The sequence below is a fragment of the Schistocerca nitens genome, chromosome 7 (genome assembly GCF_023898315.1).
Source record: "Schistocerca nitens isolate TAMUIC-IGC-003100 chromosome 7, iqSchNite1.1, whole genome shotgun sequence".
NCBI lineage: Eukaryota > Metazoa > Arthropoda > Insecta > Orthoptera > Acrididae > Schistocerca > Schistocerca nitens.
Window position 1 is genome coordinate 203622236 of NC_064620.1, and position 24850 is coordinate 203647085.

Genomic DNA, 24850 nt, shown 5'->3' on the forward strand with positions numbered 1-24850 from the left:
AACTGCAAACAGCTACACTATTTGTGACAGTAATTGAAACAAGGAACATGTACAGCGTCATAAAAATTTTCTAAATTGAATGTTCTGTGGGATTATTTTCGTTACAGTCAGTAAGTGCAAACAGAGATTTGCCTTAGAAACTGCACTTGAAATATATACATACACTACTAGCCATTAAAATTGCTACACCAAGAAGAAATGCAGATGATAAACGGGTATTCAATGGACAAATATATTATACTAGAACTGACATGTGATTACATTTTCACGCAATTTGGGTGCATATATCCTGAGAAATCAGTACCCAGAACAACCACCTCTGGCCGTAATGACGGCCTTGATACGCCTGGCCATTGAGTCAAACAAAGCTTGGATGGCGTGTACAGGTACAGCTGCCCATGTAGCTTCTACATGATACCTCTGTTCATCAAGAGTAGTGACTGACGTATTGTGACGAGCCAGTTGCTCGGCCACCATTGATCAGACGTTTTCAGTTGTTGAGAGATCTGGAGAATGTGCACGCCAGGGCAGCAGTCGAACCTTTTCTGTAACAAGAAAGGCCCATACAGGACCTGCATTATCCTGCTAAAATGTAGGGTTTCGCAGGGATCAAATGAAGGGTAGAGCCACGGGTCGTAACACATCTGAAATGTAACGTCCACTGTTCAAAGTGCCGTCAATGCGAACAAGAGGTGACCGAGACGTGTAACCAATGGCACCCCGTACCATTACGCCAGATGATACGCCAGTATGGTGATGACGAATACACACTTCCAATGTGCGTTACCGCGATGTCGCCAAACACGGGTGCGACCACCATGAAGCTGTACACAGAACCTGGATTCATCCGAAAAAATGACGTTTTTCCATTCGTGCACCCAGGTTCGTCGTTGAGTACACCATCGCAGGCGCTCCTGTCTGTGATGCAGCGTCAAGGGTAACCGCAGCCATGGTCTCCGAGGTGATAGTCCATGCTGCTGCCAACGTAGTCGAACTGTTCGTGCAGATGGTTGTTGTCTTGCAAACGTCCCCATCTGTTGACTCAGGGATCGAGACATGGCTGCACGATACGCTACATCCATGCGCATAAGATGCCTGTCACCTCGACTGCTAGTGATACGAGGCCGTTGGGATCCAGCACGGCGTTCCATATTATCCTGCTGAACCTACCGATTCCATATTCTGCTAATAGTCATTAGATCTCGACCAACGCGAGCAGCAATGTCGCGATACGATAAACCGCAATCGCGATAGGCTACAATCCGACCTTTATCAAAGTCGGAAATGTGATGGTACGCATTTCTCCTCCTTACACGAGGCATCACAACAACGTTTCACCAGGCAACGCCGGTCAACTGCTGTTTGTGTATGAGAATTCGGTTGGAAACTTTCCTCATGTCAGGACGTTGTAGGTGTCGCCACCGGCGCCAACTTGTGTGAATGCACTGAAAAGCTAATCATTTGTATATCACATCATCTTCTTCCTGTCGGTTAAAATTCGCGTGTGTGGCACGTCATCTTCCTGGTGTAACAATTTTAATGGCCGGTAGTGTATACACTGAAAACCAAAGAAACTGATAAATCTGCCTAACATTGTGTAGGGCCCCCGTGAGCACGCAGAAGTGCCTCAACACGACGTGGCATGGACTCGACTAATGTCGGAAGTACTGCTGGAGGATACTGACACCATGAATCCTGTAGGGCTGTCCCTAAATCCGTAAGACTGCGAGGTTGGAGATCTCTTCTGAACAGCACGGTGCAAGGCATCCCAGATAAGCTCAAAAATCTTCATGTCTAGGGAGTTTGATGGTCAGCGGAAGTACAGATAGTGTGGCTGAATACCACACATTTTACTTGGAGATTTATAATAAGAATGTTATGGACGATGCAGCGGTTTCATACACTGTTAGTTGCATTTATAATACTACATGTGGTCTGAAGATGATGGTTAAGGTACTGGTACTGGTCGCAATTTGTAAAGATTTTTTTAAATGTTAAATGTGATTAAGACAATATACAGAAAATTTTAGAAAGTGTATTAGAAAGTTTTTGTAAATTTACGATCTATATTTTATTGTTTGCTTACCCTCGCTTGCTCTTATTCTGCTAATATATTCACGTATCACTTACTTCGTGTTTTAGTGTACATGTATGAATTCTTTTTTATAAGAAACTCAAGAATGGATTTTTGAAGATTGCTGATTAGTCAAAATAACGATATATGAAACGTAAACTATAGACTGGCGTATCTTATCTAGGTCTCGCCAAAATAATGCTATATGAAACGTAAACTGTAGATTGGCGTATCTTATGGAGCTACAATGGACTGGCGCCAATGAAATTTAGGCTGAACTTTCCTGCAAGTTGGAAGCTTGGCAGAAGGGACTGTGGCAGAAGTGTGTAAATGTGTTTTCTCTTTCTTTTGTGTGTATTAACTTTCGGCGAAATTCTTTGGTAGTGTTTCGGTGTAGTCCTGTGTCAGAAGCGTGTGTGGTAGCGTGCATTGCCATTTACGGCAGTATTTCTGTAAAAGAGAGTTCTTGATTGTATTTATTATTTAATCATGGCCTTACATGTTCCCAAAGCGCCAGGAATGGCGCAGATGCTTAAAGACGGTGCCAGAGTAAGTATGTGTTCGGAACGAACGTAATGTTTGTTATGAAATTGGTGACTTTCTAGAAGTATCATCGTCTGCGGATAACGACTGTTATAACGTTAGCAAGCTGGTTTCATAAACACGCATCTTGTGCAAGCGTCAGCATATTGCAAAATAATGTGGAAGCCCGAGAACGGCGTGTAGGAGTATTTGTAATTTTTGGCTCCCTAATAACTCAGGGTTGGAGACTTCAACTAATTCCATAAGCCACCGATTTAACGTTTCTTAATAGGCGTTCTGTTTAATGCCGTACCTCGTTGAACGTCGAATTAAACATCACGTTCAAGTCATGTTAATAGGGTAGCTGAAACACCTGAAAATATTGTCCCAAACGCAATAGTGAGTTTGAACAAATTCGCCATTAGGACACCGATATATCTCGTAGTCATCACATCTCAGAATGGAACTGTCATTGAAATAAAAGTGATTAACTCCAAACTTCAAGATATTGATAATTATACTCATTCGATGGTCAAATACACGACGCCCAGAAAATACAAAGAACCACATAGATGGCCGTCAGTCATGAAATCCTAACGCACGGAGGAATTTCAGATGTTTTTATTAAATAAGAAAAATCGCTGTATGGTGACATTTGTCTAGAGTACAAAAAGCAGTTGATATGTACGGGGACATATATATATTTGGATGAGTATCTGGACAAAAATGGAACTAGTGGTTGGCTGTGGCCTGTAATAGAAGTATCCTGTCATTTGCATGAAGCCTACTAGTCGAAGGAAACCATGAAAAACCTAAAACAGGATGGCCGAACTGTGCTTCGAATCTCTATACTAGTGCTTTGTGTCTCCATACTCGCAAATACGAGGTCACTCTGCAGGAACTTATGTTAAAGCTGCTTCTCAATTGTCAACACTGTCACAGAATAAAATGTATAAAATTAGTTTTACACTCTGCTGTCATTTCTCAACATCACTACAGAAAGTTCTGCAGCTTCCCATTTAATTGCAAAAAAAAGTCCGTATTTCTCCATAAGAAGACATATGTTGCATTTAGGATGATAATATATTGTCATATGCACAATTTCCTCCCCCCCATGAACCATGGACCTTGCCGTTGGTGGGGAGGCTTGCGTGCCTCAGCAATACAGATGGCCGTACCGTAGGTGCAACCACAACGGAGGGGTATCTGTTGAGAGGCCAGACAAACATGTGGTTCCTGAAGAGGGGCAGCAGCCTTTTCAGTAGTTGCAGGGGCAACAGTCTGTATGATTGACTGATCTGGCCTTGTAACATTAACCAAAACGGCCTTGCTGTGCTGGTACTGCGAACGGCTGAAAGCAAGGGGAAACTACAGCCGTAATTTTTCCCGAGGAAATGCAGTTTTACTGTATGATTAAATGATGATGGCGTCCTCTTGGGTAAAATATTCCGGAGGTAAAATAGTCCCCCATTCGGATCTCCGGGCGGGGACTACTCAAGAGGACATCGTTATCAGGAGAAAGAAAACTGGCGTTCTACGGATCGGAGCGTGGAATGTCAGATCCCTTAATCGGGCAGGTAGGTTAGAAAATTTAAAAAGGGAAATGGATAGGTTAAAGTTAGATATAGTGGGAATTAGTGAAGTTCGGTGGCAGGAGGAACAAGACTTTTGGTCAGGTGATTACAGGGTTATAAATACAAAATCAAATAGGGGTAATGCAGGAGTAGGTTTAATAATGAATAAAAAATAAAAATAGGAGTGCGGGTTAGCTACTGCAAACAGCATAGTGAACGCATTATTGTGGCCAAGATAGACACAAAGCCCATGTCTACTACAGTAGTACAACTTTATATGCAAACTAGCTCTGCAGATGATGAAGACATAAATGAAATGTATGACGAGATAAAAGAAATTATTCAGGTAGTGAAGGGAGACGAAAATTTAATAGTCATGGGTGACTGGAATTCGTCAGTAGGAAAAGGGAGAGAAGGAAACATAGTAGGTGAATATGGATTGGGGGGAAGAAATGAAAGAGGAAGCCGCCTTGTAGAATTTTGCACAGAGCATAACTTAATCATAGCTAACACTTGGTTCAAGAATCATAAAAGAAGGTTGTATACATGGAAGAATCCTGGAGATACTAAAAGGTATCAGATAGATTATATAATGGTAAGACAGAGATTTAGGAACCAGGTTTTAAATTGTAAGACATTTCCAAAGGCAGATGTGGATTCTGACCACAATCTCTTGGTTATGAACTGCAGATTGAAACTGAAGAAACTGCAAAAAGGCGGGAATCTAAGGAGATGGGACCTGGATAAACTGAAAAAACCAGATTTTGTAGAGAGTTTCAGGGAGAGCATAAGGGAACAATTGACAGGAATGGGGGAAAGAAATACAGTAGAAGAAGAATGGGTAGTTCTGAGGGATGAAGTAGTGAAGGCAGCAGACGATCAAGTGGGTAAAAAGACGAGGGCTAATAGAAATCCTTGGGTACCAGAAGAAATATTGAATTTAATTGATGAAAGGAGAAGATATAAAAATGCAGTAAATGAAGCAGGCAAAAAGGAATACAAACGTCTCAAAAATGAGATCGACAGGAAGTGCAAAATCGCTAAGCAGGGATGGCTAGAGGACAAATATAAGGATGTAGAGGCTTGTCTCACTAGGGGTAAGATAGATACTGCCTACAGGAAAATTAAAGAGGCCTTTGGAGATAGAGAACCACTTGTATGAATATCAAGAGCTCAGATGGCAACCCAGTTCTAAGCAAAGAAGGGAAGGCAGAAAGGTGGAAGGAGTATATAGAGGGTTTATACAAGGGCGATGTACTTGAGGACAATATTATGGAAATGGAAGAGGATGTAGGTGAAGATGAAATTGGATATATGATACTGCGTGAAGAGTTTGACAGAGCACTGAAAGACCTGAGTCGAAACAAGGCCCCGGGAGTAGACAACATTACATTAGAACTACTGATGACCTTGGGAGAGCCAGTCATGACAAAACTCTACCATCTGGTGAGCAAGATGTATGAGACAAGCGAAATACCCACAGACTTCAAGAAGAATATAATAATTCCAATCCCAAAGAAAGCAGGTGTTGACAGATGTGAAAATTACCGAAGTATCAGTTTAATAAGTCACAGCTGCAAAATACTAACGCGAATTCTTTACAGACGAATGGAAAAACTAGTAGAAGCGGACCTCGGGGAAGATCAGTTTGGATTCCGTAGAAATGTTGGAACACGTGAGGCAATACTAACCTTATGACTTATCTTAGAAGAAAGATTAAGAAAAGGCAAACCTACGTTCCTAGCATTTGTAGACTTAGAGAAAGCTTTTGACAACGTTAACTGGAATACTCTCTTTCAAATTCTGAAGGTGGCAGGGGTAAAATACAGTGAGCGAAAGGCTATTTACAATTTGTACAGAAACCAGATGGCAGTTATAAGAGTCGAGGGGCATGAAAGGGAAGCAGTGGTTGGGAAAGGAGTGAGACAGGGTTGTAGCCTCTCCCCGATGTTATTCAATTTGTATATTGAGCAAGCAGTAAAGGAAACAAAAGAAAAATTCGGAGTAGGTATTAAAATTCATGGAGAAGAAGTAAAAACTTTGAGGTTCGCCGATGACATTGTAATTCTGTCAGACAGCAAAGGACTTGGAAGAGCAGTTGAACGGGATGGACAGTGTCTTGAAAGGAGGATATAAGATGAACATCAACAAAAGCAAAACGAGGATAATGGAATGTAGTCAAATTAAATCGGGTGAAATGAGACACTTATAGTAAAGGAGTTTTGCTATTTAGGGAGTAAAATAACTGATGATGGTCGAAGTAGAGAGGATATAAAATGTAGACTGGCAATGGCAAGGAAATCGTTTCTGAAGAAGAGAAATGCGTAAACATCGAGTATAGATTTAAGTGTCAGGAAGTCGTTTCTGAAAGTATTTGTATGGAGTGTAGCCATGTATGGAAGTGAAACGTGGACGATAACCAGTTTGGACAAGAAGAGAATAAAAGCTTTCGAAATGTGGTGCTACAGAAGAATGCTGAAGATAAGGTGGGTAGATCACGTAACTAATGAGGAGGTATTGAATAGGATTGGGGAGAAGAGAAGTTTGTGGCACAACTTGACTAGAAGAAGGGATTGGTTGGTAGGACATGTTTTGAGGCGTCAAGGGATCACAAATTTAGTATTGGAGGGCAGTGTGGAGGGTAAAAATTGTAGAGGGAGACCAAGAGATGATTACACTAAGCAGATTCAGAAGGATGTAGGTTGCAGTAGGTACTGGGAGATGAAGAAGCTTGCACAGGATAGAGTAGCATGGAGAGCTGCATCAAACCAGTCTCAGGACTGAAGAGCACAACAACAATAATGCACAATTTGCACTTCCTTGGAGTGATTGATGTATTGGCTGACTTAGTGTTAGTATGGACTGTTTCTGCATGTTGCCAAACTGAGCTATGGTGCCAGTAAAGCAAGCCATAAGAATATGAGCGTGTAGTAGGCATTGTGACTGCAGTGTGGCTCTTGGTGTAGTGCTTACCTTGCAGAGAGACAGCGTTAGTTCTTCCAGCACCTCTCATTTTTCCACAACTGTGCTTGTGCTGGCTGATGATTGTCTTCTGACTCTCTCAGCACCCCCTAAAATTTGTACAAATTTATGTTCTGTGTATAGTAGCTATTATATCACCAAAATTAAAGAGTGGTATTCCTTGTTACTGTCGTAGGGATATCTGTATTTACCTCAAAATATACCATTGCATTAAAGATTTTAAGTTTCCTATGTAATCTGTGAAAAATATAACCCCCTCCTCAAGACGTCCACTTCATGGGATGTAGTGGACGACTGCTATGGCTGGCTGCTTAACTATCTATCTAGCAAATGCTTTAATTATGCGCACCTCTAGAACATCTGCTCCCTTGGGTAAACAAGGCAAACACCATGCCTATCGTGGCAGTCAGTAGTTTTAAGACCTTAGGATAGTGGCAGTTAACAGCTTTTGAAAACTCTACAATTTTATCTAAGTTGATTTGACTTGAAAACTTAGAACATTTAATCTAGTTGTGGCAACATGGACACGTGGATGTTTATTTTTATGATACAATATTTTTGCGGCATTCTTGTTTATTTCATCAGCAGATGAATACTCATTCTTCAACTATACATTTATGACTTTGAGATAGGCTATTTTAATTCTGCGTTGAGTAGCTAAAGTTCACAGATGTTCCTTGCTCTATCCACTTAATGTTTTTAGAGTGAATTACTTTACTGTGGATGACATTTTTAACCTCTGCGTAGGTAATGGCCTGTGTGTGTGGGTTTCCAGTCTTTCTTCAAGAGTAGCACAGCTAGAAAATTTAATCTGCCATATACATTCATCCTCTATGGTTAACTGAGCATTTGGATTAATCCTATTGAGTTGTTACTGAAAACAACCTAGGTCCTCCCTGCCATGTCTCCACAAAACAAATGCTTGTAGCCAGGAGACAACCGTCTAATTGAACTTACAGAAATGTCAGCTAATAGTGGATAGTATGATAGGCTATACATACAGGTGATAGAGATTCCTAACATGCCGATAATTGCAAGTGGAAGGCGGTTTGTGTTATACTTATTGATATCTGGAGACACGTTTTAAAGGTTTCTACTAGTCTGTCACTGAGGGGCAATAGCAGGTGACAGTGATTAATGAAGTCCAGTTGTGCTCGAATTTTCAAAATGTGATGTCATTCCTCTGCACTGTAGCAGGTGGAAATGAAATTTTACTTCAGCCAGCAGTGAGCCAGAGTGTGGATCGTACAGTCATAAAACCTTAACCGCAACCTGCTCCATTCTTGAACATGTCTTTCTCAGATGCGCATGAAACAGTGGGTTTCTGCTACAAATTTTGCAACAGCACAATATTACCAACATGGTCCATCAAACTGCACATAAAGCAATGCCCAAGTTATAATCTGAAGGCTTGTGGATTTGAAGGATGTGCTGCACAAACAGTTCCAATCTTTATCATTCAGAATACATTGTGAAATTCATGGTTCCACTTGATAGGGTTTTTTCCCATTCCAATTACAAATGGGGTTCAGAAATGATTGAATACCTTTGTACTGGCTGTAATTAGTTTGTCTCCCCCCTGCCCCCCATCTTATGTTTTGTTTGGTCTTTTGTGCTGTTTTGTCCCCATTTTTCTTGGATCTTCTTTCTCTAGTATTGGCCTCATTGTGTCATGATCATGGTATGGTGTGGAGATATGGATGATTAAACAGCAGTGCCAGCTACTTGTAGTGCTTAGCGCCTCTGATGCATACCCTGGTCTCATCCCTCCCTCCTTCCCCCTTCGGTTCTTTACGCTTCCTGCCACCCCAATGTTCCTTCTGCCTCTTTGTTTGTTTTCTTCCTCCAGTGACTGGGCTGTGCTGCTGGTATTCCTCCCTTAGTTTCTGCCACCACCTTAGATCGTGGGACCGATATCATTGCTGTTTGGAACTCTCTCTCTCTCCCCCCCCCCCCCCCCCGCCCTCAAAAAATCAAGTAACTGACCAACAATTTTTTAACACTAAATATACAGAGTTCAGTATGACCCCTGTCTAAATTTCTTTTTGGTTTTTGAGTGTAACATTTATGAAAATAGAATCATTACTGTCACACTGAACTGTAGTGTGTGTTTTTGTATTAGTTTACTGCCTTCATATCCAGTGTAAATCACATTGGCTCTATAAGGCACCAGTGTTACATGGTTTTGTGTGTGTGTGTGTGTGTGTGTGTGTGTGTGTGTGTGTGTGTGTGTGTGTGAGAGAGAGAGAGAGAGAGAGAGAGAGAGAGAGAGAGAGAGAGGGGGGGTGGGGGGGGGGGAGACCTGGTGCCAGGAGGGTTATTTTGAGCCATTTCAACTGTTTCTCAGTACCACAAGCACTTCGGGATATTTAAAGCAAGTTGCCAATCTTTGCACCATTTCGAAATCTTATCAAGCTCTGATTGAATGTTTATGTGGCTTCTTTGAGACAGTACTTTGTTATAAAGAGTACAACTGCATCATCTGCAAGAAGCGTGAGGGTACTATTAATATTGCCTGCAATGTGATTAATATACAATATAAACAGCAAGGGTCCCAACAGACTTTCTTGGGGTACACTGGAAGTTACTTCTGATGGTGACTCTCCATTCAAGATAACATGCTGTGTCATTTGTACCAAAAAGCCCTAATCCAGTCACAAACTTCACTTGATATCCCATATGAGCCTGCTTTTGACAATAACTGTAGGTGTGACACTGAGTGAGATGCTTTTCAGAAAATAAGAAATACTGCATCTGACAGCCTTGGTCCAAAGGAGAAAAGTGCAGTTGCTTTTCACATGATAAATATTTTCAGGATTTGTGCTGGTTGGCATGGAGAAGGTCATTCTGTTTGAGATACCTCACTGTTTGAGCCCAGAATACATTGTAAAATTCTACAACAGATCAGTGTCAGGGATACTGGGTGGTAGTTTCACAGATAACTTCTATTACCCTTCTTGCAGAGGGTGTGACACTCTTCCAACTACTGGACATAATTATTTGTTTGAGGGAACTGCAATAGGTTATAGTTAGAAGAGGGGCTAACTCAGCCACAGATTCAGTGTAGAATCTGTAAAGAATTCAATCTGGCCCTGGGGCTTTGTTTAGTTTTATCTATAGTGAAGGGGAAGGAAATAAAAATTAATGACACAGCAGTGGGACTTGGACACTCCTTATAAAACTAATATGTATATCAAACAATGGAAAATCCAGGATGGAATGTAACAATATTATGAAAAGGAAATTTGCTACTCACCATTCAGCAGAGATGCTGAGTCGCAGATAGGCACAACAAGAGTGTCACAAACACAGCTTTTGGCCAGTGAGGCCTTTGTCAAACACACACACACACACACACACACACACAATCTACCAAACCACACACACACACACACACACACACACACATGGCTGCAGTCTCAGGCAACTGAAGCTGCAGTGTGAGCAGCAGCACCAGTGCATGATGGGAGTGGCGACTGGTTGGGGGTAAGGGGGGGGGGTGCGCAGGGACGGGATGGACAGAGGGTAGGGCAGCTATATGCAGTCGGGAGGTTAGAAGGGGAGGGGAGGGGGATGGAAAAGGAGAGAAGTAAAAAGATTGGGTGTAATAGTGCAATGAGGGCTGTGTTGTGCTGGAATGGGAACAGGGAAGGGGCTGGATGGGTGAGGACAGTGACTAACAAAGGTTGAGACCAGGAGGGTTATGGGAACATAAGATATATTGCAGAGAAAGTTCCCACCTGTGCAATTCAGAAAGGTTGGTGTTGGTGGGAAGGGCCCATATGGTACAGGCTGTGAGAAGCACTCATTGAAATTGTGTGTAATGTTTGGCAGCGTGCTCAGTTACAGGGTGGTCCACTTGTTTCTTGGCCTCAGTTTTTTGGTGGCCGTTCATGCAGACAGACTTCTTGTTGGTGTTCGTCCACATAGAATGCAGGACAGTGGATGCAGCTTAGCTTGTGCATCACAGGACTGGTTTCAGAGGTAGCCGTGCCTTTGATGGGATAGGTGATGTTTGTGACTGGACTGGAGTAGGTGGTGGTGGGAGGATGTATGGGATAGGTCTCACATCTAGGTCTATTACAGGGTATGAGGCTTGAGGTAAGGGGTTGGAAGCATATCTTTGTGACTTCATACCAATTTTAGTGAGTTTCCGTCTTTCGCTATTGTCTGCTCTCTCAGATTTAGTCTTGTTTCTCCCCTCTTACATCCATTTCATCCCCCCCCCCCCTAGGGGGTCCACAACTCTTTTGTGCCCCCTGCGGGTCCGGGGTAAAAATATGCCCGAGGTATTCCTGCCTGTCATAAGAGGCGACTAAAAGGAGTTTCAACCATTTCGGCCTTCCATGTGATGGTCCCCCTTGGGGTTTGACCTCCATTTTTTTCAAAATTCTACAGAAGTACGAGCCTTTTGGGGAAGGACGCCTTACGTGATGTACCACTGGTCCTCAGTGCACTAAGACCTTGGCACTCAGCATTTGTACCGGCGTTGTAACCATACCCACTATTCCTCAAATTGGGCCTAAACGCCTGATGGGTTGTACAAGTTACGCCCATAGTGCGTCCCCATCTGCACCTACGATCATGATGGACTTTCCATGGCACCAGAAATCCAGCACGGTAGCCAGCCCGTTGTGGTGGGGTCGTCATGTACCCTCTAGGTTGTAGCCCCCTGACAACACAGGGATCGTACTGCCGATACCTGAGCTGCACCCTCCCCACGTCGGCCAAGGAGTAGATGCCCGTCTCCTTGGGGCATCAGGACTCCCGGCAACGGTCATCCTGCCAGGTGGCCCTTGCTGAGACTGGGTGGCGCCCGTGGGGAGAGCCCCTGGTCGGAGTGGGTGGTATCGGGGCAGACGTTTCGCAGATGAAACGTCAACACGTATCAGGTAGCTCTGCGGCGGAGTCTTTCAAAAGGAAAGGTACTGTCTCTAGTTCTGGTTCTCCTGCCCTTTCCCCCTTGGCCACTCCCTGGGAGGAGGGACAGGCCCGCCGGCTTGGGGCGAAGTACTTCCCCCGCTATTTGGTCTGTTCTCGAACCGATGGGGGGACGTTCGCCACCTCCAAGCCCATGTTCTTTGTTCAGCACATTGAGGACATCTTCGGGGAAATCGAGGCTCTCAGTAAGATGCGTTCGGGGTCCGTTCTTATAAAGACCACCTCCGCCACACAGTCGGCGGTGCTCCAGGCGTGCGACCGCCTAGGGGATATCCCAGTGTCCATTGTCCCGCATCTGGCACTAAATAGGACGCAGGGGGTTATTTTTCATCGGGACCTCCTGCTGCAATCTGATGAGGAGCTCAGGGCCAACCTGGAGCGCCGAGGCGTGCATTTCGTCCGGCGAGTCCAGCGCGGCCCCAAAGACCGTTGCATCCTCACCGGAGCCTTTATCCTTGCCTTCGAGGGGGACGTTCTCCCGGAGAAGGTAAAGGTGATGTGCTACCGGTGCGACGTGTGACCTTACGTCCCGCCTCCTATGTGCTGTTTTTGGTGTTTGCGCTTTGTGCACATGTCGTCACGGTGTGAGGCTGAGCCCCTTTGTGGCGATTGTGGATGTCCTCTTCGTGAGGAACATACATGCACCCCACCACCTCGGTGCGTTAATCGTCCTGGCATCCACTCGCCTAGATCCTCAGACTGCCCCGCATATCAGGAGGAGAAGAAGATACAAGAACTCACAACTTTGGATCGTCTCTCTTATTCTGAGGCCAGGAAGAAGTATGACCGCCTCCATCCCTTGCCGTTGACCACTTCGTTTGCTTCAGTTGTGTCCCCTCCTTCCGCGGTATCGTCACCCCTATCCTGTCCCCCCTCCGCCTCCTCCCCCCATCCGGGGTCTCTGCCTCCGCCTCCCAAATCCCTCCCTTCCAAATCCTCCTCCCCCGTGGCCCCCGCCCCCTCTGCCCCAGGGGCCACCCACCCTTCCTCCTCCTCCTCCTCCCCCCCCCCCCTCCCCGCCGCCTGAGAAGCGATCATCTTCTCAGGTGTCCATCGGGGAAACGTTCCGGACCCCAGCTTCCGAGGTCCGGCGTTCCAAAACGGACCCCGCGCGTAAGGACCTTCTTCGGGTCCAGCCCACCAACCCTGTGCCTCCTCGGACTTCCAAGAAGGCCCCCAAGAAGTCTCTACCCCCCCTCTCCACCCTGGCGCGTTTCGTCTGACGCTCCATCCGTGAGTCGCTGCTCCCGGCCGTCCTGTTTCGCCGGGACGCTCTGCTGCCAGGCGCTCAGCTGGCCTCTCGTCCGCAAATGATGCTGCCCCTCCTGCACCACCAGGGACAGCGGCCGCTGCTGGCGACGACTCGATGGAACAGGATCCACCTCCCGCCGGTTGTAGCTTTGTTCTCTCGAAACCTGGCCCTCCGTGGCCGTCGAGGTGACCAGCTCTTCCCCCGTCTCGTTCCCCCTCTTTTTTGACTAGCGATGGCCTTGTTACATTGAACATAAGAGGTATTCGATCTAATCGGGAGGAATTACAACTGCTCCTCCGCCTGCACTGTCCGCTCGTCCTTGGTCTCCAGGAAACCAAGTTGCGCCCGACTGACCGTATTGCCTTTACCCACTATACCTCGGAGCGGTATGACCTCACCCCTGTGGACGGTATCCCAGCTCATGGTGGGGTCATGTTGCTCGTTCGGGACGATGTCTATTACCATCCCATCCCATTTGTATCCCACTCCAAGCAATAGCTGTCCGTATTACTCTTTCTGCTTTTACTTTTTCAGTTTGTACCATCTACACTCCATCGTCATCCGCTGTTAGTCGGGCTGACATGATGCACCTGATCGTTCAGCTTCCCCCGCCGTTTTTATTGTTTGGCGACTTCAATGCCCATCATCCCCTTTGGGGCTCTCCTGCATCCTGTCAAAGAGGCTTACTCTTGGCGGATGTCTTCAACCATCTCAATCTTGTCTGCCTCAATACTGGCGCTGCGACTTTCCTCTCAGACTCTACTCATACCTACTCCCACTTGGACCTCTCGATCTGTTCTACCACTCTTGCCCGTCGGTTCGAGTGGTATGTCCTTTCTGACACCTATTCGAGCGACCACTTCCCCCGTGTCGTTCGTCTCCAGCACCACACCCCATCCCCACGTCCTTCGAGCTGGAACATACCGAAAGCTGACTGGGGTCTTTACTCCTCCCTGGCGACCTTTCAGGACCACGATTTTCTCAGTTGTGACAGTCAGGTCGAATACCTCACGACTGTTATCATCAATGCTGCCGAACGTTCCATTCCTCGTACTACCTCTTCTTCACGTCGCGTTTCCGTCCCCTGGTGGAACAAGGCTTGTAGAGACGCTATCCGTGCTCGACGATGTGCTTTACGCACCTTTCGCCGCCATCCTACGTTGGCGAATTGTATTGGATACAAACGACTCCGAGCGCAATGCCGTAGAGTCATCAAAGACAGCAAAAAAGCTTGTTGGGCCTCTTTCACCAGCTCCTTTAACAGTTTTACTCCCTCTTCTGTCGTCTGGGGTGGCCTGCGCCGGCTGTCGGGCATTAAGGCCCACTCCTCGGTACCTGGCCTGACCTCAGGTAATGAGGTCCTCGTTGATCCTGTGGCTGTCTCCAACGCCTTCGGCCAGTTTTTCGCGGAGGTTTCAAGCTCCGCCCATTACCACCCTGCCTTCCTTCCCAGGAAAGAGGCAGAAGAGGCTCGGCGACCTTCCTTCCACTCGCTGAATCTGGAAACTTATAATGCCCCCTTTACTATACGGGAACTCGAACGTGCGCTTGCACTGTCCCGGTCCTCTGCTCCGGGGCCAGATGCCATTCACGTTCAGATGCTGGCACACCTTTCTCCGGTGGGCAAAAGCTTCCTTCTTCGTACCTACAATCGCGTCTGGACCGAAGGTCAGGTCCCCATGCGTTGGCGTGACGCCGTCGTTGTTCCTATACCCAAACCCGGGAAGGATAGACACCGTCCTTCTAGTTACTGCCCCATTTCTCTTACAAGCTGTGTCTGTAAGGTGATGGAGCGCATGGTTCATGCTCGGTTAGTTTGGATTCTTGAATCTCGATGGCTGCTTACCAATGTCCAATGCGGCTTTCGTCGCCGCCGCTCCGCTGTTGACCACCTTGTGACCTTGTCGACATTCATCATGAACAACTTTTTGCGAAGGCGCCAAACGGTAGCAGTGTTCTTCGATTTGGAGAAGGCTTATGATACCTGTTGGAGAGGAGGTATCCTCCGCACTATGCACAGGTGGGACCTACGCGGTCGCCTGCCCCTTTTTATTGATTCCTTTTTAACGGATCGAAAGTTTAGGGTACGTGTGGGTTCCGTATTGTCCGACGTCTTCTTCCAGGAGAACAGAGTGCCTCAGGGCTCCGTCTTGAGCGTAGCCCTTTTTGCCATCGCGATCAATCCAATTATGGATTGCATTCCACCTAATGTCTCAGGCTCTCTGTCGATGACTTCGCGATCTACTGCAGTGCCCAGAGAACATGCCTCCTGGAGGGCTGCCTTCAGCGTTGTCTAGACAGCCTATACTCATGGAGCGTGGCAAATGGCTTCCGGTTCTCTGAAGAGAAGACGGTTTGTATCAACTTTTGGCGATATAAAGCGTTCCTTCCGCCAGCCTTACATCTCGGTCCCGTTGTTCTCCCATTCGTGGAAACAACTAAGTTTCTAGGGCTCACGTTGGACAGGAAACTCTGTTGGTCTCCGCATGTCTCTTATTTGGCGGCCTGTTGTACACGTTCCCTTAATGTCCTCAGAGTTCTTAGTGGTTCATCTTGGGGAGTGGATCGCACTGTCCTGCTTCGCTTGTATCAGTCCATAGTCCGATTGAAGCTGGATTATGGGAGCTTCGTCTGCTCGGCCATCCCTCTTACGCCGTCTCAACTCCATCCACCATTGGGGGTTACGTCTTGCGACCGGAGCCTTCTACACTAGTCCTGTCGAGAGTCTTTATGCTGAAGCTGCCGAATTACCATTGACCTACCGGCGCGACGTACTGCTGTGTCGGTATGCCTGCCGGCTGTTGTCTATGTCCGACCACCCCTCTTACCAGTCCTTCTTCTCCGATTCTCTCGACCGTCAGTACGGGTTTTGTGTGTCTGCCCTGCTGCCCCCCGGAGTCCGCTTCCGTCGCCTGCTTCGACAATTGGATTTTGCCCTCCCTACCACCTTCAGAGAGGGTGAGAGCCCGACACCACCTTGGCTCCAGGCTCCGGTTCATATTTATCTCGACCTCAGCTCTCTCCCGAAGGAGGGTACTCCGGCTGCAGTGTATTGCTCACGGTTTGTCGAACTTCGTGCTCGACTTGCCAGTCACACCTTTATTTATACCGATGGCTCCAAAACTGTCGATGGTGTCGGCTGTGCCTTTGTCGTCGGGGCCGCCAACTTTAAATACCGGCTCCTCGACCAATGTTCGAGCTTTACGGCCGAGCTTTTTGCTCTCCATCAGGCCGTTCAGTATGCCCGCCGCCACCGCCATTCATCGTATGTACTCTGCTCTGACTCACTCAGTGCTCTTCACAGCCTTGGAGCTCCCTATCCGGTCCATCCCTTGGCTCAACGGATACAGCAGTCCCTCCATTCTTTCGCTGATAATAGTTCTCCTGTCAGCTTTCTGTGGGTTCCCGGACATGTAGGAGTGCCTGGGAATGAGGCTGCGGATGCTGCAGCCAAGGCTGCAGTCCTCCTGCCTCGGCCAGCCTCCCATTGTGTCCCGTCATCTGACGTTCGTGGGGATGTTTGTAAGAGGCTTGTGTCGTTGTGGTGGGATGCTTGGTCATCCCTCCAAGGAAACAGGCTCCGGGCAGTAAAACCGCTCCCAACTGCTTGGACAACCTCCTCCCGACCATCTCGGCGAGAGGAGGTCCTTCTGACCAGGTTGCGGATTGGGCATTGCCGGTTTAGCCACCGCTACCTGCTTTCCGGTGACCCAGCCCCACAGTGCCCTTGTGGTCAGGCATTAACAGTGCGCCATGTTTTATTGTCGTGTCCCCGCTTTAGTCAATCTCATGTTGTCCTGTCCCTGCCGCTCGAGCAGCTGCTCGTGTTCTGCGTTTTATAACTTTGACTGGCTTGTCCAAAGACATCTAACCTTTTTACTTATTTTATCTACATCTTTGTTAGGTCTTTCTGGTGTCCCCCCCTCCCCTTGAGTTTTAATAGATTCCCTGTGCTCTAACAACAGTGACTGGGCACTAATGACCTCAGTAGTTGAGCGCCCTTAAAAACTCTTTTGTGGATACGTGCGTAGCGAGCACGCGACCCCGAGCTAATGTGGCCCTCCCTCCTTTCCGGGCTGCATACCTTCCTTTTCCGCATCCTTCCCTATCCCCCATCTTCGCCCCCCCTCCCCTCCCCTCACCTCTGGCTCTTTCCTTCCCTTTCTCCCCCTCTGGGAGTATGGTTTGTGCCTACGTCCGGAGACGGATGCTCATCAATGTAACGCATTCTTCGCCTTCTCTGCTTGTATGTCTTCATCCTTCCTTTGTCCTTCTCTTTACCTTACCTCTTCTCTTTACCCTTTTCTCCGCTGCGGCATTTGAGACCCCTCTTCTTTCAATCCCTTTCTTTGTTTTTCCCTTTCTCTTTCTTCCCCCCTGTGCGTGTCTGAAGGCCGACCCAGACGGGGTAACGCGTAATTCCCCGCCCCGGGTAGACAGGTAGGACACGTACGTACCCTCTGGTAATGGCCAGGCCCAGGGAGGGGTGATTACCCGAGCTGATACCTTCTGAAAGTGCCGATTGGTCCCTCCGTCCGTTTGTCGGGAGGTGTGACCTGAGGTGTGAACAAACACCTAAGGCGGGAGTGCCCTCAGAGAGGGCCCCCACAAGGGAGGAGCGTGCCATCGGAGACGCCGGTAATCGTGGGGGATTCTTCCGCAATGGTTTCCTCACCTTCCACTATGTCCGCTCACAAGCGTAAGTTCATTGAGTCTCAGCCACAGACAGTTCTTCCATCATTGCCACAGTTCCTTGTTGTTTCTCGGTCTGATGAAGGTCACGACTCCTCCACGGTCAACCCTTTCATTATCCAGAAAGGTGTCGACGCAATTGCAAGTCTGGTAAAGTCTTGTTCCAGATTACGGAATGGCACCTTGTTGTTACAAACGGTCAGTGCCCTCCAGGCACAAAAATTGCTGCGTACTTCACTTCTCCACACCTTCCCTGTCCGGGTGGAACCGCACCGTACTTTAAATTGCTCGCGTGGAGTCTTTTATACACGCTCCCTTGATGGATTGTCTGACAACGAAATTCAGCACTACCTGTCTGACCAGGGCGTAACGGCTGTTCATAGAGTTATGAAAAGGGTTGACACGAACATCATTCCAACCCGCACTGTCTTCTTGATATTTGACAAAGTTCAACTCCCATCGAAAATCAAAGCAGGCTATGAGATAATTTCCGTTCGCCCTTATGTCCCAAACCCTACGCGTTGCTATCGGTGTCAGCGGTTCAATCACACCAGCCAGTCCTGTTCCAATCCGGCCAAGTGTGTTACGTGTGGCAAGGATGCCCATGAGGGTGCTTGTCCACCTCCATCCCCTCGCTGCATCAACTGTATGGGTGACCACGCTGCTTCCTCTCAAGATTGCCCCCATTTTTAAAGACGAAAAGCTCATCCAGGAAATAAGAGTGAAGGAAAAGGTGTCGACCTTTGCTGCTCGAAAGTTATTCGCCAGTCGACAGCCCACCGTGCCTCAGACAGGAAAATACAGCACTGTCCTTGCTTCTCCTCAGCTAACAAAGGAGGCGGCCACGCAGACTTGCGACCTCACCTTTAGTGCCACGGTTGTCAGATCCGCCAGCGCAAAGATTGCCCATTCAACCTCACCACTTTCGCCTGCCCACTCTCTGGCTCACCCTTCGTCGGGTTCTGCTAAATCTCGAGCCCAAAAGTCAGACACCAAGACTTCGAAAAAAGAGCATACTCGTGAAGATTTTCTACGTACCCCAACTTCACAACCATTGGTTCCTCCTTTATCTAAACATCATACTTCCAAGAAGGCTACAAAGAAACCCAGTTCATCTCCTTCTCTGCGAAGGCGTGTCCCATCTACAGCACCACCTGGCGGAAATCGCCCTCGGCAGTCTTCTGTGTCGCCGAGGCGCACTGCTGGCGGCTGATCAACCGGCCGATTGCTGGTGGCAGGAGCTGCTCCTGAACAACCTATGGATCAGGATATTCTGCCTTCGGCTGAATGCCATTCCATGCTGTCGGTTGCAAGCTCTGAGCAGTCGTTGAGTTGACAGCAACCTTGGTCACATTCGTCCATTTTCTGTTCACCCTATGTCCATTATCCACAGGAATATCCGCAGCATTCGAGCCAATCGGGATGAATTGTCGACCCTCTTATGATCCTACTCGCCAGTCATCTTCTGTCTTCAGGAAACAAAGCTGCATCCCCATGACCGCTTTGTTCTCCCTTATTTTCAGACCGTCCGATATTATCTCCCCTCTGTTGAAGGCATTCCAGCCCATGGAGGACTCATGATTCTTCTCCATGATACTCTCCATTATCACCCAATCCACTTAAACACTTCCTTCCCAGCTGTCGCTGTCCGTCTTTCCCTTTCTGGATACACATTCTCTCTTTGTACTGTATACATTCCATCGTCCACACCAATGGCACGAGCTGATCTCCTTCATCTTCTTGGTCAGCTTCCACCCCCCTATTTGCTGGTTGGGGACTTCAATGCCCACCACCCGCTTTCGGGATTTCCACATCCTTGTCCACGTGGCTCACTATTCCTAGACGTCTTCCACCAAGCGGATCTAGTTTGCCTCAACACTGGGGTCCCTACATTTTTGTCTGCCTCCACGGCAAATTATCTCATTTGGACCTTGTGGTCAGTACTGTTCCGCTAGCTCGGCACTTCGAATGGTTCGCCCTTGACGATACACACTCGAGTGACCACTTTCCATGTGTCCTTAGACTGCAGCCTCAACTGCCATATATGCGCCCGCGACGCTTGAAGTTTGCCCAAGCCGATTGGACACTTTTTTCGTCTCTAGCGACATTCGATGACCGTCACTTTCCCAGTGTCGACGATGAGGTCACACATATTACTGACGTTATTCTTACAGCTGCGGAACGTTCTATACCACGCACCTCGGAATTGCCCCGGCGCCCCCCCCCCTTCCCCCGTTCCTTGGTGGAACGAGGCATGCCGTGACGCAATACATGAGCGGCGACGTGCTCTCCGCGTTTTCCGCCACCATCCTACTTTGGCCAACTGTATCTGCTATAAGCATTTCCGTGCGCGATGCCGTCGTGTCATCCGCGATAGCAAGAAGGCAAGCTGGAAATTCTTTATTAGCTCATTTAACACCTTCACTCCCTCCTCGGAAGAATGGAGTCGGCTTCGACGGTTCTCAGGCGCGCCTAGTTTCTCCACGGCCTCTGGGCTCACTGTCGTGCATGATACATCAGTGGACCCCGTTGCAATTTCTAACTCATTGGGTCAGCACTTTGCTGAGATTTCGAGCTCTTCAAATTACCCGCCAGCGTTTCTCCCGAAGAAACGTGCAGCGGAAGTGCGACCTCTTGCTTTCTCCTCTCAAAATCGCAAAAGCTACAATACTGTTTTCTCCATGCGGGAACTCCAACATGCACTCTCTTCTTCTTGCTCTTCTGCCCCAGGACCGGATGGTATCCACGTCCAAATGTTGCTGCATTTATCAACCCATAGTCTGCGATACCTCCTTCGCCTTTATAATCGAATTTGGACCGACAGTACTTTTCCCAGACGATGGCGGGAAGCTATCGTTGCTCCTGTTCCGAAACCTGGAAAGGACAAACATCTCCCCTCTAGCTATCGTCCCATTTCTCTCACAAGTAGTGTCTGTAAGGTTTTGGAGCGTATGGTGAATTACTGTTTAGCTTGGTGGCTGGAATCCCGCAGTCTTTTAACACCTGGCCAATGCGGATTCCGAAAGCATCTTGTTGCTCTCTCCACTTATATCATGAACAATTTTCTCCGGAAACGCCAAACAGTAGCAATATTTTTTGATCTGGAGAGAGCATACGATACCTGTTGGAGGACAGGCATCCTCCGCACACTGTTCTCTTGGGGCTTTCGAGGTCGGCTGCCCCTTTTTCTTCGCGAATTTATGGCAGAGCGCACATTTAGAGTGCGGGTGAACACTACACTCTCCCGTACTTTCTCCCAAGAAAACGGGGTACCCCAGGGCTCGGTGCTGAGTGTTGTACTGTTTGCCATTGCCATAAATCCAATTATGGATTGTCTCCTTCCTGATGTCTCGGGCTCCCTCTTTGTGGACGATTTTGCGATCTACTACAGCTCTCAACGGACCAGCCTTCTTGAACGACGTCTTCAAGGATGTCTCGATCGCCTCCACTCTTTGAGCATCGAAACCGGCTTCCGTTTTTCTCCCAGTAAGACCGTTTGTGTTAATTTTTGGCGACGTAAGGAGTTTCTTCCGCCGTCCTTGCATCTAGGTCCTGTCAACTTTCCGTTTTCAGACGTCGCTAAATTCTTGGGTCTTATGTTTGACAGAAAACTGTGCTGGTCCTCCCACGTTTCCTATCTTTCGGCTCGCTGTCTGCGATCCCTCAACACCCTCCGTGTCCTGAATGGTACCTCCTGGGGAGCGGACCGAGTGGTCCTTCTCCGCCTCTATCGTGCCTTAGTGCGCTCAAAATTGGACTACGGAAGCATAGTCTACGCCTCTGCTCGGCTGTCTATTCTTTGGCGTCTCGACTCTATCCACCACCGTGGATTATGTTTAGTGTCTGGAGCTTTTTACACCAGCCCTGTGGAAAGCCTTTATGCTGAGACTGCTGAACCTCCGCTGTCCAATCGGCGAGCAGTCCTTCTGAGTCGTTATGCTAGCCATCTGTCTTCCATGCCTGCTAATCCAGCCCATGACATTTTTTTCGACGCCTCCTTTGATGTAGGGTATGCAGGCCGCCCCTCTTCCCTACTACCACCGGGAGTCCGCTTCCGTCAACTGCTCCATTCTCTTTCCTTCCGCTTTCCTAAAACCTTCTTGGCAACTTCGGGTACAGCACCGCCTTGGCTCCGTCCCCGGATCTGCCTGCTCCGTGACCTTTGTCGATTTCCGAAGGATGGTACCCCTTCACTTGTTTATCGTCGGGCATTTTCTGCTCTATGTGCACAAATGAGGACGGCACATTTATTTACACCGACGGCTCAAAAACATCATTAGGTGTAGGGAGTGCCTATATTGTTGGCGACACCCCAAATCTCTTTCGGCTTCCTGACCAGTGTTCGGTTTATACTGCAGAGCTTTACGCTGTTCTCCAGGCTGTCCACTACATCCGCCGCCATCAGCGGATACAGTACCTAATCTGCTCAGATTCTCTCAGCTCTCTCCTCAGTCTCCAAGCTCTTTACCCTGTGCACCCTCTGGTCCACCGGATTCAGGACTTTCTGCGCTTGCTCCACCTGGGGGGCGTCTCGGTGGCGTTCCTCTGGCTCCCGGGACACGTTGGTATCTGTGGAAATGAGGCGGCCGATGTTGCAGCCAAGGTGGCAGTCTCTTTTCTTCGGCCAGCTATTCAATCGATTCCTTTCGCCGATCTACGGAGCGTTTTATGTCGTCATGTTGTTCATTTATGGCACGCGCATTGGTCAACACTTCCCCATAATAAATTGCGGGACGTGAAAGCTCTTCCTTGTGCTTGGACCTCTTCCTCCCGAACGCATCGTCGGGAGGAGGTAATTTTAACTAGACTCTGGGTAGGGCACTGTCTTTTTAGCCATCGACATCTTTTAAGCGGCGATCCTCCCCCACTCTGTCCCCACTGCTCTCAGCTGTGGACGGTAAGACACCTTTTAATTGAGTGCCCCTATTTTAATCCGTTACGCTCCCGTCTACAGCTGTCGCCTGATATATCGTCGATTTTAGCAGATGACACGCGCTCAGCCGATCGCGTTCTTGAGTTTTAGTGCCAGTGAAATGACGTCAGTCATTTAAGCCTTTTTTGGAGACAACCAACCCCATTCTGTAGTGGATTTTTAAGCCTTCCTTCTGTTTTTAGTTTCTCCAATTTTATGACTTTGTTCCCATTGCTGCTGGTTTTCAATTTCGGTTTTTTACTGTTTCCTAAGTCACGGGCTGGGCGCTAATGACCATAGAAGTTTTGCGCCCTAAAAAAAAAAAAAAAACAAAAAAAAAAACACTGAAACTTGTTCCCCCCAGGAACTAGAGCAACATGTCCATTGTCACCTCAGAAAGCTCTTGACCCTGCTCACTTCCTACTCCCACCTTTCCCACCTTGAAGTACCACTGTCCACCACCTTTACCAAACCACCTCCAAACTTCCCCCACGCCCCTTCGTAGCTGACACACCCTGTCTCGCAGACCTACTACATTTACCCCAACCTCCAAAACTCACTCCCACCACTACACAGAGTCTCGAACCTAAACAGACCTAAAACACAGTCATGAACCTTTCCTACAGAAGCTTTAGCCCCACAGAAATATCAGTCCTTTCCAAAGGCCTCACCTTTTGCCCCACTCCCAAATTCAATCATGCAGGCCTTGTTAAAGACCTTCTCTCCTCCCGGTCGCTACAGTGGAAATACTTTTCGCTACCACCCCTACCAATCAGACTCGACCAAAGACCAATGTCGAACCCTGACTAACTCAGTTCACTCCTCCATCATCCAACCATGATCTCCCCCTCAAATCAACCCCTATTAACTTTCCAGAGTTTCTTAACCTCGAACCTTGTGTCACTATCATTCCCCAAATCTCTCAACATGCAAACTAACCTTACATCTGCAGAAGGAACTGCAGTCCACCATCTAAAAACTGATCCCGACCTTATAATCCTACCTGTGGACAAAGGTGCCACCACTGTAGTTTTGAACTGCAAGAATTACTTGGCAGAAGGACTCTGCTAGCTGTCAGATACAGCCACCTACAAACCTTGCCACAGTGACCCCATTCCAGAAATCCAGCAGAATCTCCAGTCACTCAAATCCTTAGGCCTATCACAGAACCTCTCCCTGGAGTCCATCTCCTACCACTCCCCACACTCCTACCTTCTACATTCTTCCTGAAGTCCATAAACTGAACCAGGACGCCGCATTGTGGCTGGTTACTGTGCCCGCACTGAGAGAATCTCTGCTGTCGCAGACAAGCACCTTCAACCTATTACTCAGAACCTACCCTCCTCTATAAAAGATACCAACCATTTCCTCCACAGACTCTCCACAGTTCCTGTCCCTTTACCACACAGTGCCCTGCTCGTCACTATTGATGCCATCTCCCTTTACACTAACATCCCTAATGCCCCTGGCCTTACTGCTATTGAACACTACCTTTCCCAATGCTCAATTGATTCCAAACCAACTACTTCCTTCCTAGTTGCCATCACCAACTATATCCTCACACACAATTACTTTTTCTTTGAAGGCATTACCTACAAAGAAATCTGGGGTACAGCTATAGGCATCCACATGGCACTATCCTATGCCAACCTATTCAAGGGCTATCCTGAGGAATCTTTCCTACGTGCCCAGAATCATAGACACCTCACCTGGATCAGATTCATTGATATCTTTGTGATCTGGATCCATATTCCTCCAGAATCTCAACTACTCCCCTATTTGCTTCACCTGGTCCTACTCAACCCAACAAGTCACCTTCCCAGATATTGAACTCTACCTCAAAAGATGGCTACATCTGTACCTCCATCCACATCAAACCACCTAACCACCAGCAGTACCTC

At 47.7% G+C, this 24850-nt stretch overlaps 1 protein-coding gene across 1 annotated transcript in view; it reads left to right on the forward strand.

The window, feature by feature from the left end:
- Positions 1-2455: 2455 nt before the first annotated feature.
- LOC126194633 (T-complex protein 1 subunit theta) overlaps positions 2456-24850 on the forward strand; it is a 123622-nt gene continuing 101227 nt past the window's right edge. The window contains exon 1 of the mRNA XM_049932801.1: positions 2456-2623. Coding sequence (XP_049788758.1) covers positions 2564-2623 — 60 coding nt within the window. The 5' untranslated portion in view covers positions 2456-2563. The remainder of the gene's footprint in view (positions 2624-24850) is intronic.